This window comes from Schistocerca americana, chromosome 11 (assembly GCF_021461395.2).
Source record: "Schistocerca americana isolate TAMUIC-IGC-003095 chromosome 11, iqSchAmer2.1, whole genome shotgun sequence".
Classification (NCBI taxonomy): Eukaryota; Metazoa; Arthropoda; class Insecta; order Orthoptera; family Acrididae; genus Schistocerca; species Schistocerca americana.
The window spans coordinates 116,924,872-116,939,794 of NC_060129.1; the positions used below are offsets into that span (position 1 = coordinate 116,924,872).

A 14,923-nucleotide genomic window follows, 5' to 3' on the forward strand; every position below is an offset into this window, starting at 1 on the left:
CACTGCTCGAATACTGCTCAGCAGTGTGGGATCCGTACCAGATAGAGTTGATAGAAGAGATAGAGAAGATCCAACAGAGAGCAGCGCGCTTCGTTACAGGATCATTTAGTAATTGCGAAAGCGTTATGGAAATGATAGATAAACTCCAGTGGAAGACTCTGCAGGAGAGACGCTCAGTAGCTCGGTATGGGCTTTTGCCGAAGTTTCGAGAACATATCTTCACCGAGGAGTCAAGCAGTATATTGCTCCCTCCTACGTATATCTTGCGAAGAGACCGTGGGGATAAAATCAGAGAGATTAGAGCCCACACAGAGGCATACCGACAATGCTTCTTTCTACGAACAATACGAGACTGGAATAGAAGGGAGAACCGATAGAGGTACTCAGGGTACCCTCCGCCACACACCGTCAGGTGGCTTGCGGAGTATGGATGTGGATGTAGATGTACATGTAGGGGTAGAGTTCACACTAGATATGAAATAAACATTGTTGCGACTGATTGCGGCATCCTTTACTACTCGAAATGAATACAGTCGCTGGGCACAACTGTTTCCTTTCAGAATCAAATCTGATAAAAGACTAATTTATAATGTTTAGTAACTTTAAGTAACTTTGCTATCTAGTAATGCAGCTATGAACAAAAACAAATCATGGGATGATAGCTTGTATGCTGGCTCCTTTCACATCATATTCAAGAAGTTGTACCTACAGTGTATAGCTTACGGAATGACTGTCTTCGTCTCCCCAATCTGATGTCCCATCTGTCTCGCCACAGGTATGCCATCACCCACGACAGTGTGAAGTACAGCATTTGTGTGTGCTGCAACGTGACACCGCGGGACTTTAACGCCAGTGTGGAGGCGACACCAGTCTCTGGCAGCAAGAAGGCAACCGTCTACGGACGGAGGAACTGCAGCCACCTCGCGCTAACTGGTAAGTATCGTAGCTCCCTGTTGTGAGTCTACATTGGGAGAGCTCCTACAGACAGGCTGTTTCAAAAACAGGTGTGTGTGTGTGTGTGTGTGTGTGTGTGTGTGTGTGTGTGTGTGTGTGTGAGAGAGAGAGAGAGAGAGAGAGAGAGAGAGAGAGAGAGAGAGTGGGTGGGTGGGTGGGTGAGAAGTCCCCTTATCCCCTAATATAAAATGCTAATTGATTTAATTTGTTTTAGCACAAGTACTTACTTACACATTGTGTGACCAGTATATCAGTATGTTTCCCATCATGCTGTAAACACATTTCCATACGCCTCCATGTTTTTCTTGACACATTTTTGAGCATGTCTGGTGTTATAGTGCGAAATACATCCTCGGCAGCATTGCACAGTTCTTTCATTTGTAGCGTGACGATGGCAGGCACGTGTGCTGTAATGACTTCCCGTGATGAGTTGTCAGATGTGATGGTATTAGAATTTCTTGATGGCCATTTCAAGGGAGCTAGTGTTGCTGATGAACCACGATGCTGCAACCGTTTGCGTTCTGTGAGGGAGGCCGTTTTCCTCAAGCTGAGGTATTAACCACATTCATAAAACATGTAGATAATTTGCACTATGAACGGTCCCTTCAGAAAAGTACAGTCCGTGCAGATATTGTGATGTCATCACTCCCCATTTCATGATGTGAGACGAGTTCTTTTCTAACTCGACTGTGTAATGGGAGTTCTCTTTGGTCTAAACCTCCATATTTCTAGCACATGAGGTGTGATAAATGGTACATTCATCTGAAAACATAACCTTGGCACAGCTTAGTGCGTTTGGAAATTGAGTTAACAAATCAAGGCATGATAAAATGTGCTCATTCTGGTCTGTATCTGTTAACTGATTTCAAAAGGGTCTAACCTTAGGGTCTTTCTTTGTGTGACCTCGTATTGTTCCTCCTCGTGTCTTCTACCTTCCACTCCGCAGTTTGTCTTTAACACTGCCAAAACCAAAACCACGTCTTTCCCAGTACAGAAGTATTGCTTTTTGTCGTGGAGTCTCATTAAATCTTTCCTGGAATATTCCCATAATCTGTCGTGTTGTGGGCTCTTCGTGTTGTTGTTCGCGCATCCACACACTTTTCGCTAAGTGCTGCTCAATAGTGTACTATGACTGCTCACATTTGCCATGGCTACTTATTAATAGTCAACTGCAACTGTGAAAACATGTTTACATGAATTCCCACAATTGGTAAGAAGTAACATTTGATATTAAACAGGGTTTACGAGGGTGTGGGGATTTCTTTCCCATGCTGTACATATATCAAAGAGTGAAAAGTGTTGGAGAGAGGCTGTAACCGTGGCATTGTATGTGTTGTGTATTGAACCGGGGGCTTAGAAATGACGGGAAGGCTTTGTCCTGCTGTAGCCCACAGTGGTTCACAACCCCATAACAGGCCACAGCAGTCCACCCACCTCACTGCCACCCCACGCTGAACCCAGGGTTATTGTGCGGTATGGCCCCAATTGGACCCCCCCCCCCCCCCTCCCCCGCCCCCTCTGGGAACATCTCATACCAGATGAGCGTAACTCCAATGTCTGCGTGGTAGAGTAATTGTGGTGTAGGAGTAGGTGGAGACAGTGTTTGTGCAGCAGTCGCCGACATAATGTAACTGAAGCAGAATAAGGAGAAGCAGCTCGCATTCGCCAAGGCAGATGGAAAACCGCCTTAAAAACCATTCACAGGCTGGCCAGCACACCGGACCTCGACACTAATCCGCCGGGTGGGTTCGTGCTGGGGACTGGCATGCTAATCTTGGCATACTCATTGATTAATTATAATTTTTTCAATTAACTTATACTGCAGATCTAAAACAATTTTTGTCTTTACGTACATATCTTGGTTCAAGTGTTTTGGGGTATCCATTCTTTTTGTTTATGATCCGTAACTGCTCCCTATCTACCACACCAAAAACTGTTACATAATCAAAATTTTCTCCTCTCCAGTATCTGTTTTAAGCTAAATATGTTATCTGTGCAAGATCTCCCCTTCCTGAACCCTAAATTTTTGAAACTAAAAGTGTACTGAGGCACCGGTAGTAAGATGCCAGTTCACAGGAGTGCCAGTAGGGGGTCTCTCTGGGGGAGCTTATTCAAAACATTAACACTTTGAGGACCAGTCATTTACACCATTATGTAAAGTTTTACTGGTAAGTTTGTGTTCAATATAACTTCAAGGGAAACACACTAAAAAAGACTGAGGTTCAAGTTAATTTTACAAATTTATTTCAGTTATTTCATATATTACAAATTGTGCTGTAATGATGGCAAAAAGTGTAATTACCCTTTAAGAAAAGTGCGAGGTGAGTTCTTGAGCAATATCACACGTAATTGGCTTTTCTATTGAAAAGTCAAACTGTCATGGCATGCAAAGAGACATGTTGCAATCAGAGAAATACCAATTTGCTTCTTTTCTGCTTGTTTGGCCAGTGAAGTGCCTCATCTTCTCCAAACTGTGATCCAAACGGCTCTAATGTTTGCTACTGCTTCTCTCAAAATAATTCTGTAACTAGACAACAGAAGGCAGCACCTGTATATTGATTTAAACCGATAACTTTCATGTTTGTGTGTTCGCGCTACTTAAGTGATGTTGCTATTGGCTGACTACATCATGTGTCCTGTGCCCTGAATATCTGCTGTCATTGGCTGGTGAAATCACGTGACGTGACCTGTGGTTGGCTGACAATAGAGCGCTGCACAGCACCATCTCGATTTCAGTGCTTCAGAAGCTTCTGTGCTACATTTGGTGGAAACGGTATTTATACTTTTGTGATATTGAAATATGCAGTGTTAAGCAAATATCTTTCTAAAACACATTGTTTTTTTGCTGGGTTTTATCACCTCAAGTGCCGGAAGTTCTAAGTCAGTGTATAAAATCTTTACCATCCAAAGGACTGGCAAGTTTTACAGCTCCAAGAAAAAGTATATTATGAAAAAAAGTGCTTTCATCCGTGATAAGTGTACGAGGGGGGACCCAAAAAAACCGGAATTTCTTTCTAGAAAGCATATACTTTAATGTTTTTCAAATACAACCTTAATCTCCTTCGAAGCATTAATACACTTGTCCAAACATTCATTCCAGTGTTCGAAGTGCCTTTTAAATTCGTCCTCTTTGATATCTGCTAGCACTTTCATGACGTTACTTTTTACGTCTTCCACATCCACAAAACACTTTCCTCTCAAGTCTCTTTTCATCCTCAGGAATAGGAAGAATTCCAAGGGTGCTAAATCCGGCAAATAGGGCGCGTGGGTCAAGGTAGTCGTCTTCGTTGAGGCCAAAAACTGTCGAACGCCTCGAGCCGTGTATGCAGGAGCGTTGTCGTGATGCAGGAACCACACACCGGAATCCCACAAAACTGGACGTTTTCGCGACAAACTTCCGCTGAGCCATTTCATAACCTCCAAATAGAATTGTTTGTTTACTGTCTGGTTTTCAGGGACAAATTAAAAGTGTATGATCCCTTTGATGTCAAAAAAACAAACGGATCAATATGGTTTTCGCATTCGATTTCACTTGTCGATCTTTTTTTGGTCGAGGTGAGCCAGGTGACTTCCATTGTGATGACTGTTGTTTACTTTCTGGGTCGTACCCATAGCACCACGACTTATCACCTGTAATGATTTTGTTGAAAAAATGTAGATCATGTTTGAATGCGTCCTTAATTTCGAGACAGGCTCGAACGCGACGAACCCTTTGATCTCCGGTAAGAAGCTGTTGCACAAATTTTGCTGCCACTCTTCGCATCACCAAATCGATGGTCAAGATGCGCTGAATTGAGCTCCAGGACAACCCGGACAAGTTCTCGAGTTGGTCGATCGTCCTGTGTCGATCTTCACTGATGAGATCCCGGATTTTGTTGATGTCGTCTTCACATCGAGCAGTTGAAGGTTGACCTGAACGGGGCTGATCTTCGACCACCATTTCTCCCTTTTTAAACTGAGAAAACCATTCGTACACTTGTGTTTTACTAAGAGCACGGTCTTTGTAGGCTGTCTGAATCATCGCAACAGTTTCTGCTGCGTTCTCGCCGAGCAAGAAACAAAACTTCACTGCTGCACATTGTTCATAAGAACTAGCCGTTTCCTCGTGTCATGTGTGCACTGTACGCACACTCAGAGAACTGCCAAAGAAACCACACTTCTCACTGTCGGGTAACGCCGCGTGGCAGAATGACTCGGCCGAGCTCCTACTACAACCCTCTGGCGGCGCAACCTGCTACTACAAGTACACGATGTGCAGCAGTACGATTCCGGTTACTTTTGGGTCCCCCCTCGTATCTATATACACCCTGTGTGAGAACAAGCCAAAAAAATTTTCAGTGTGGCAGAGCAGTACCACAATGGTGCCTGCACATGTGTATGTCTCTTAACAATGAGCTGCCTCAACAATGGGTTGGCCACAAATATCATAGGGATCTCGCATTTTACTCTCAGCCTGCAAAGATGCCTGACCTCGCTGTAAATAAATTTTTTTATGATTCCCTGTTGAGATAGTAGTGGAAGCAGCAACTTCAGACATGCCCACAAAAGTTCAGGACAAGTTAGACTGTCATTTGGATGCCCGTTGAGCGACTGATGGAATGCACTTTGAACCTTTATGAAATATAAAGGAAAACCTTGATTTTAAATGTGATCTTAAAAAGCAGCTTGTGGTTGTACATAATCTGATCAAAAGCATCCAGACACCTAGTAGTGAACATTGATATGGGGTACATCTACATCCTGTGATTACTCTGCTGTTCACAATAAAGCACCTGGCAGAGGTTCAATGAACCACCTTCAAGCTGTCTCTGCCGATCCACTTTTGAACGGCACGTGGGAAAAAACAAATACATACATTTTTCTGTGTGAGCCCCGATTTCTCTTATTTTATCATGTTGATCATTTCTCCCGATGTAGGTGGGTGCCAACAGAATGTTTCTGCAATCAGCGGAGAAGAAATTTCATGAGAAGTTCCCGTCGCAATGAAAAACGCCTTCGTTTTAATGATTGACACTCCAATTCAAGTATCATGTCTGTGGCACTATCTCCCCTATTTCGCAATAATGCAAAACGTGCTGTCCTTCTTTGTACTTCTTCGATGTCATCCGTCAGTCCCACATGATGGGGATCCCACACTGCACAGCAATACTCCAGAGTAGGGCAGACACGCGTGGTGTAAGCAGTCTCTTTGGTAGATCTGTCGCACCGTCTAAGTGTTCTGCCAATGAATCGCAGTCTTTGCTTTGCTCTACCCAGAACATTATCTATGTGATTGTTCCAATTTAGGGTATTTGTAATTGTAATCCCTAAGTATTTAGTTGAAAAACAAAGATGCTGTGACTTGCCAAATGAGAAAGCGCTGGTAGATAGACACAATAAAAAACACACAAACACACACACAAATTTCAAGCTTTCACAACCCACGGTTGCTTTCTTGTTTGGTAAGTCACAGCATCTTTGTTTTTTAACATATTTTTCCCATGTGGAATGTTTCTTTCTATTATATAAGTATTTAGTTGAATTTACAGTCTTCAGATTTGTGTGACTTATCACATAATCGAAATTTAGTGGATTTCTTTTAGTACTCGTGTGAACAACTTCACACTTTTCTTTATTCAGGGCCAATTGCCACTTTTCGCACCATACAGATATCTAAATCATTTTGCTATTTGTTTTGGTCATCTGACGACTATTGAAGATGGTAAATGACAGCATCATCTGCAAACAATCTTAAGACGGCTACTCAGATTGTCCCTTATGTCGTTAATATAGATCAGGAACAATAGAGGGCCTATAACACTTCCTTGGGGAACGTCAGATATTACTTCTGTTTTACATGTTGACTTTCCATCTATTACTACGAACTGTGACCTTTCTGATCGGAAATAAAGAATCCACTCGCACAACTGAGACGATATTCCATTGGCACGCAGTTCGATTAGAAGACACTCGTGAGGAACGGTGTCTGAAACCTTCTGTAAATCTAAAAATATGGAATCAATTTGACATCCCCTATCGATAGCTCTCATTACTTCATGAGTATAAAGAGCTAGTTGTGTTTCACGAGATCTATATTTTCTGAAACCATGCTGACTATGTGTCAATAAATTGTTTTCTTCGAGGCACTTCATAATGTTCGAATACAGTATTTGTTCCAAGACCCTACTGCAAATTGACGTTAGTGATATGGACCTGTAATTCAACGGATTACTCCTACTTCCCTTTTTGGGTATTGGTGTGACTTGAGCAAATTTTCAGTCTTCAGGTACAGATCTTTCTGTGAGCGAGTGGTTGTATATAATTGCTAAACATGGAGCTATTGTATCGGCATACTCTGAAAGGAACCTGACCTGTATACAATGTGGACTGGAGGCCTCCCCTTTATTAAGTGATTAAGCTGCTTTGCTACACCGAGGATATCTACTTCTACGTTTCTCACCTTGGCAATTGTTCTCGATTGGAATTCAGGAATATTTACTTTGTCTCCTTTGGTGAAGGAGTTTGGGAAAACCGTCTTTAGTAGCTCTGATTTAGTGGCACTGTCATCAGTGACTTCACCGTCGTTATCGTGCAGTGAAGGCATCAGTTGCATTGGTGTTCTTTATGTACGACCAGAATCTCTTCGGGTTTTCTGCCAGATTTTGAGACAGAGTTTCGTTGTGGAAATTATTAAAAGCATCTCGCATTGAAGTACGCGCTATATTTCACCTTTCACTTTTGTGACAGCTCGAACTGTGCTGGGAACACTTTCAGTGAGGTGTCTCAGTGTCTGTGGAGGAATGGCTGCCCATTCTTACTCAAGTGGCGAAATCAGAGAAGGCAGTGTTGCTGGAATGATGTTCCAACTTATCCCAAAGTTGTTCCACTGGGTGAAGGTCAGGACTCTGGCCAGGCCACACCATTTTGATAGTGTTACTGTACCTCGCAGATACTACTTCAGGACCAGATGCATTGTCCTGCTGATACAAACGGCCTACTGTACACAGTTGGCAGTCTCTAAAGTTTTCTCATATCCTTCCACATTTAGCGTTTTCTGATGCACGATAAGGGGACCACTCCCTAAACGTGATAAACACACCCTCCTCCTCCATACTTCAGTATTGGCATTACACGCTATGGCAGGTAACACTCTCGAGGTTTTTGCAAAACCCAAACTGCAGGGTATAGCGTGTTCATCAGTACAAATCACTCGTTTTCAGTCATCTGCCGGTATCGCTCGTTGCACCACCTGGAGCGTTGTTCGGCATTGACTCCAGAAATGTGTGCTTTATGAGAAGGTGTTTGACCATATTACCACATTCTTCTTAAATCCCAACATGCAGTCATTGTCTTCTTTAACCTCTCCCATTCATTATTGCGGATTGCAGTGAGATATCGCTAATGTCCGTGGCATCCGTGTACGCAGGTGTGGTGAGACACTGGTTTTTTGGTGAATAGTATCACACTTTGGAACTCGTGAGTGGTTTCTTCCGCTGATTTCGTGTGTTTCTTTTTACAACCACCCTCCACAATGCTTGTGTGTCCCTGTCCACGAGTAAACAATGTCTACCTGGTATTGGTTTAGCTGTAGTTGTTCCTTCACATTTCCACATTGCGACCACATTATAGTGTGTGCAAAATCCCGTGGCTGCTAGATGTGCAGAGGGCAGGACACACGTGGGAAGAGAGGCAGTGGTGGGGTTTACGGACAGATACCGTAGGGGAAATGCCTGGTGCTAGTGGGGAACTGCTGTTCTAAACTGAAGCCTAAGCTCAGATTTTCTGTAAATACTAAGTGGGCCACCTTCACGTCCGCACTTGCTTGATGGACATTCAAAAAGACCTATGTCTCCTCTGCTTTGGTTAGTGTCTAAAAAGAATGTCGCTGAAAATGCGGTGATTTATTTTTCCTGGCTTGTTAGCCATTTGTAACTTTGAGAGAAGCATCACGAGTGGCAAATTTTGAATAAAACGTACACATTTCTGTGATGCCACATTGAAATTTGCATCTTTTGCCAAATCAGTAGCGGGTGTACACAGTCTCACCTCACTAACATGTGCAGACGCAGTTGCAAAGGAATTCTGAAAAAGATTAAGTTTATTAAATGAGGAACTGAGAAAAAGCCCATTATTGGTATAAAATAAACACGTAATGTCTTCGCTTATGTTGACCCAAAACTCGTAGCATTTCTCATTTTGTCAGCTATCGATGGCCCTCAAAAATTGCATACTTTCATCGAAAATGTCTGTAGTTGGTGGAATAACATGGTAGATAATGAAGTTTTGCATAATAACCGCACAGCAAAATACTCTCCTCTTTGCATGCTATTATTTGCCAAAATCTCGTTTCTATATCTTGCACCAGTTATGAAATACGAGGAATGTTGTGGATACTTCAACCTGGCTTTTGTCGCTGGGGGGCACGATTGCAAATGAGTGTGCCACATCAGATCAATTTTCCCGTGATTGGTAACAGACAGAGACCTCTGGCCAAGTCTAAAAGAAAATTCAGTATGTTAGCTAAATTTCATACACAGCAGTATGCTCAAAACGTAAAATCATAGCAACCTCTATTTTTCATTACAAACTTTTTTGAATTACTTCCATGTAAATATCACAATAAGTATGATCATTAACAAAATCATGGGCACGCCATCATGAACCTGATGTATAAAGTTACAAGCAAAGCAAAACCAAACTTTTTTATGGAATAGCTTCTGTGAAATCGTTTGAGAAAGATAGCAGGGTGTGCATCTCGATTCTGTCATCGCTGACTGGCCCGAAAGTTTCAGACACTGTTGGCCTCCCCTTCCAAACAAACGACGAAAATTGGTCACTGTGCATTGGCCGCCATATAATAGGTGACGTACAGTGACTAATCAACATTCATAGTCACCAACAAATTCTGCTGTTACTGCTTCTCAAGTAACAACACAGTACTCCCCACCTCATTGCATGTACTGGTGGACCCATCTTCCGGATATCTAGTGGTCAATTCTGCATTATATAGGCATGTCTGGATACTTTTCATCTTAGTTTGTATGTGGATGCATGCAAAAGATATACCCTTTTAAAATCAGGTGTGTCTTTTAAAATAAGTGCTTCATAGTCTTATGTGTAAGTTGACTGCGAGTTTGTCTGCAACTGTGTGGTTATTTTGCTCCTACTACAAAAATGTCCAGTCACCTTTTGGTGAATTTCTTCTTCTGCAGTCCGATCCATATGCCTGACCTTATAGAAAATGCGCAGTGTTCTTCGGTTAGAGAAAGCTGTAGTGCAAACTAGCCACACTACACACCTCTACAGGTTGCATGAAATGTTTTCTGGTATCAAATTAACTGAGCATTTAAAGGATAGACAGATCTTGAGTGGAAACTTTGGTATATTGTTACTTGCTTGATACAATAGAGCTGCCAAGTCTGTACTAATCTGAAATTAGAATTTTGCACTCGCACATGATCACAGTCACTCAGTAATTAACTGAACCTGTTACCAATAAGATTACTAAACAGATTATCTATGGCAGAATGGTCATTCTAATATTATCAAAATCAACGTCTGTGAACGCCCAGTTCTCAATCCCGCCTCGCACAATATCCCCCCGAGTCATAGTTAACGCAGAACAGGGAATCAGCATTCATAAAGCGGTTACTGCATCGATGATTTCAGCCGTAAATAGAAATATTAAAAAAGGTAGGAAGATTTTTCTGTTTAGCAAAAGTGACAAAAAGCAGATTTCAGAGTACCTGACGGCTCAGCACAAAAGTTTTCTCTCAAATACAGATGGTGTTGAGGATCAGTGGACAAAGTTCAAAACCATCGTATAATATGCGTTAGATGAGTATGTGCCAAGCAAGATCGTAAGAGACGGAAAAGAGCCACCGTGGTACAACAACCGAGTTAGAAAACTGCTGCGGAAGCAATGGGAACTTCACAGCAAACATAAACATAGCCAAAGCCTTTCAGACAAACATAAATTACGTGAAGCGAAATGTAGTGTGAGGAGGGCTATGCGAGAGACGTTCAATGAATTTGAAAGTAAAGTTCTATGTACTTACTTGACAGAAAATCCTAAGAAATTTTGGTCTTATGTCAAAGCGGTTGGTGAATCAAAGCAAAATGTCCAGACACTCAGTGACCAAAATGGTACTGAAACGGAGGATGACAGACTAAAGGCCGAAATACTAAATGTCTTTTTCCAAAGCTGTTTCACAGAGGAAGATTGCACTGTAGTTCCTTCTCTAGATTGTTGCACAGATGACAAAATGGTAGATATCGAAGTAGACGACAGAGGGATAGAGAAACAATTAAAATTGCTCAAAAGAGGAGAGGTCGCTGGACCTGATGGGATACCAGTTCGATTTTACACAGAGTACGCGAAGAAACTTGCCCCCCTTTCTTGCAGCGGTGTACCGTAGGTCTCTAGAAGAGCGTACCGTTCCAAAAGATTGGAAAAGTCCACAGGTCATCCCCGTTTTCAAGAAGGGACGTCGAACAGATGTGCAGAACTACAGACCTACATCTCTAACGTCGATCAGTTGTAGAATTTTGGAACACGTATTATGTTCGAGTATATTGACTTTTCTGGAGACTAGGAATCTACTCTGTAGGAATCAGCACGGGTTTCGGAAAAGACGATCGTGTGAAACCCAGCTCGCGCTATTCGTCCACGAGACTCAGAGGGCCATAGACACGGGTTCCCAGGTAGATGCCGTGTTTCTTGACTTCCGCAAGGCGTTCGATACAGTTCCCCACAGTCGTGTAATGAACAAAGTAAGAGCATATGGACTATCAGACCAATTGTGTGATTGGATTGAAGAGTTCCTAGATAACAGAACGCAGCATGTCATTCTCAATGGAGAGAAGTCTTCCAAAATAAGAGCGATTTCAGGTGTGCCGCAGGGGAGTGTCATAGGACCATTGATATTCATACTATACGTAAATGACCTGGTGGATAACGTCGGAAGTTCACTGAGGCTTTTTGCGAATGATTCTGAGGTATATCGAGAGGTTGTAACAATGGAAAATTGTACTGAAATGCAGGAGAATCTGCAGCGAATTGACGCATGGTGAAGGGAATGGCAATTGAATCTCAATGTAGACAAGTGTAATGTGCTGCGAATACGTAGAAAGAAAGATCCTGTATCATTTAGCTACAATATGGCAGGTCAGCAACTGGAAGCAGTTAATTCCATAAATTATCTGGGAGTAGGCATTAGGAGTGATTTAAAATGGAATGATCATATAAAGTTGATCGTCGGTAAAGCAGATGCCAGACTGAGATTCGTTGGAAGAATCCTAAGGGAATGCAATCCGAAAATAAAGGAAGTAGGTTACAGTACGCTTGTTCGTCCACTGTTGGAATACTGCTCAGCAGTGTAGGATCCGTACCAGATAGGGTTGATAGAAGATACAGAGAAGATCCAATGGAGAGCAGCGCGCTTCGTTACAGGGTCATTTAGTAATCGCGAAAGCGTTACGGAGATGATAGATAAACTCCAGTGGAAGACTCTGCAAGAGATACCCTCAATACCCTGGTACGGGCTTTTGTTGAAGTTTCGAGAACATACCTTCACCGAAGAGTCGAGCAGTATATTGCTCCCTCCCACGTATATGTTGCAAAGAGACCGTGAGGATAAAATCAGAGAGATTAGAGCCCACACAGAGGCATACCGACAATCTTTCTTTCCACGAACAATACGAGACTAGAGGCATACCGACAATCTTTCTTTCCACGAACAATACGAGACTGGAATAGAAGGGAGAACCGATAGAGGTACTCAAGGTACCCTCCGCCACACACCGTCAGGTGGCTTGCGGAGTATGGATGTAGATGTAGATAGTTTACACATTTAAAAAAATCGGAATTTCATGTGTTGTCTTTCTCACATATTTGTGTTTAGTTTGAGGGACTCCACGGTCATGGTTTACTCATTATTCCGGAAAAAATTATTACATCTATTGAGAGCACCTAAAGTAATCGTCTGAACATGGTGATGGCCTAGCTCCAAACTGCACTTAGACATTTGAAAGTAATTCTTCTAGTCCACAAAATATGTGCAAATGTGCTATCCTCCAATTCACTGATATTTATTTTAGCCAATTCAATATCAACATTAAACCACTCAATCCCTTGTATTTTACATTTGACCAATCACAACTTAATAGCTTTTGTGAACAGTTTATTAAATGAACATATTTAGAGAACTTCATGACTATCAAAATAATTCCCTCTTCAAATAACAAAATCTTCTTAAAATGTTTCTTGTTTCTCCAGTCCCAGTCTCCAGTCCCACTTTACAAATTTCCTTCAAGAGTATGAGTTACTCCCTCTGTACAATTGAACAACCACAGTTGTCACACTAACATGTACTCCATTAATTGACATAACAACATTCATTTTACTTATTACTTATCGTCCACACTTTCATTCGCACTAATAATTAAACTTATTAAATCAGTAATAATTAATAGAAGACATAATATTCACAACAGATAGAGTTTTGTTTCCATAACATTCTGTTTTAGCTACGTACAGTTTCATAGTCCATAAGGTGCGAACTACTTTGCAGTTAGCTACTGGATTGACTCATCCATCTGTCAGTTTCGAATTGTGAGTCGCATATGAAGGTGTCTGCTTGTCACTGCCCGATGTACATAGGTGTGATACGAGGCACTACGGTTCAAACCATCATTTGTGCAGGAGATGTAGCCTTGCAAAAAGGAATGAATGTTTGAAAGAGCCTGTATTTTTGGATCAACATGGGAGTCCGAATGTCCTTCTCCATGAGGACATGCACTGCAGAGTTACTATAGCTAGGTTGCTATCACCATCACCCTATGTTTAACATTCCCAATAGTTGTGTAGGGATGGCTAAGGGTATTCTGTAGGTTTGGTAGGCAGTGGAATACCACTGTGGGAGGGGTGGGAAGGAAAGTGAGTAGGACACTCCTCATTTCAGGATATAACGAGAGGTAGTTGAAACCCTGTCAGAGGGTGTGATTCAGTTAGTCCAGTCCTGATTCACAAGAGGAATGCTCCTCTTTGGCTGGACAGTTGGACTTCGGAAGGTGGTGGGAGACTGGAAAGATAAGGCGTGGGAGGTTTGTTTTTGTACTACAAGGTTGGGAGCATAATTACAAGCTGTGAAGGCCTCAGTGAAACTGTCGGTTTATCTCGAGAGGGAAGGCCTTCACAGACTGTAATTATGCTCCTGAGCTTGTACAAAAACAGATCTCCTGAGCCTTATCTTTCCAGTCACCCACCACCTCCCAAAGTGCCACTATCGGGCCAAAGAGGAGGACTCCCCTCATGACCCAGTACCACCCAGGAGTGAAGCAACTCAATCACTCTCTCTGCCAGGGTTTCAACTACCTCTCGTTGTGCCCTGAAATCAGAAATGTCGTACTCACTGTCCTTCCCACCCATCCCACAGTGATATACCGCCACCCATCAAACCTGCACAATATCCTCGTCCATCCCTACACAACTCCTGCTTCCGTCCCCTTGCCTCATGTCTCACATTCCTGTAATAGACCTACATGCAAGACTTGTCTCCTACATCCTTCCACCACCACCACCTACTCCAGTCCTGTCACAAGCATCACCTATCCCACCAAAGGCAGGGCTATCTGTGAGACCAGTCATGTGATCTACAAGTTAAGCTGTAAGCACTGTGCTGCATTCTGGTTGGGTATGACAACTAACAAGTGGCCGAGAAGTAGCTGGACCCCACACCATTGCTGAGCACACTGCCCAACACAATGTTCCTCGTTTCAGTGACTTCTTCAGAGCCTGTGCCATCTGGATCCTTCCCACCAACACCAAGTTTTCGGAATTGTGCGGGTGAGAACTTTCCTTGCAGTAAGTCCTATGTTCCCGTAAACTCTCCTGGCCTCGACCTTCGTTAGCTGTTGCCCTCATCGTCTAGCCTCTTCCTGTTCCCATTCCAGCACAACACACTCCTCTATTCCACCAACACACCCACAA

The 14,923-nt window shown here is 42.6% G+C and overlaps 1 protein-coding gene across 1 annotated transcript in view; it reads left to right on the top strand.

Moving 5' to 3' along the window:
- LOC124553762 (cation-dependent mannose-6-phosphate receptor-like) overlaps window positions 1–14,923 on the top strand; it is an 87,720-nt gene that overhangs the window by 31,935 nt on the left and 40,862 nt on the right. The window contains exon 3 of the mRNA XM_047127698.1: window positions 776–933. Coding sequence (XP_046983654.1) covers window positions 776–933 — 158 coding nt within the window. The remainder of the gene's footprint in view (window positions 1–775; window positions 934–14,923) is intronic.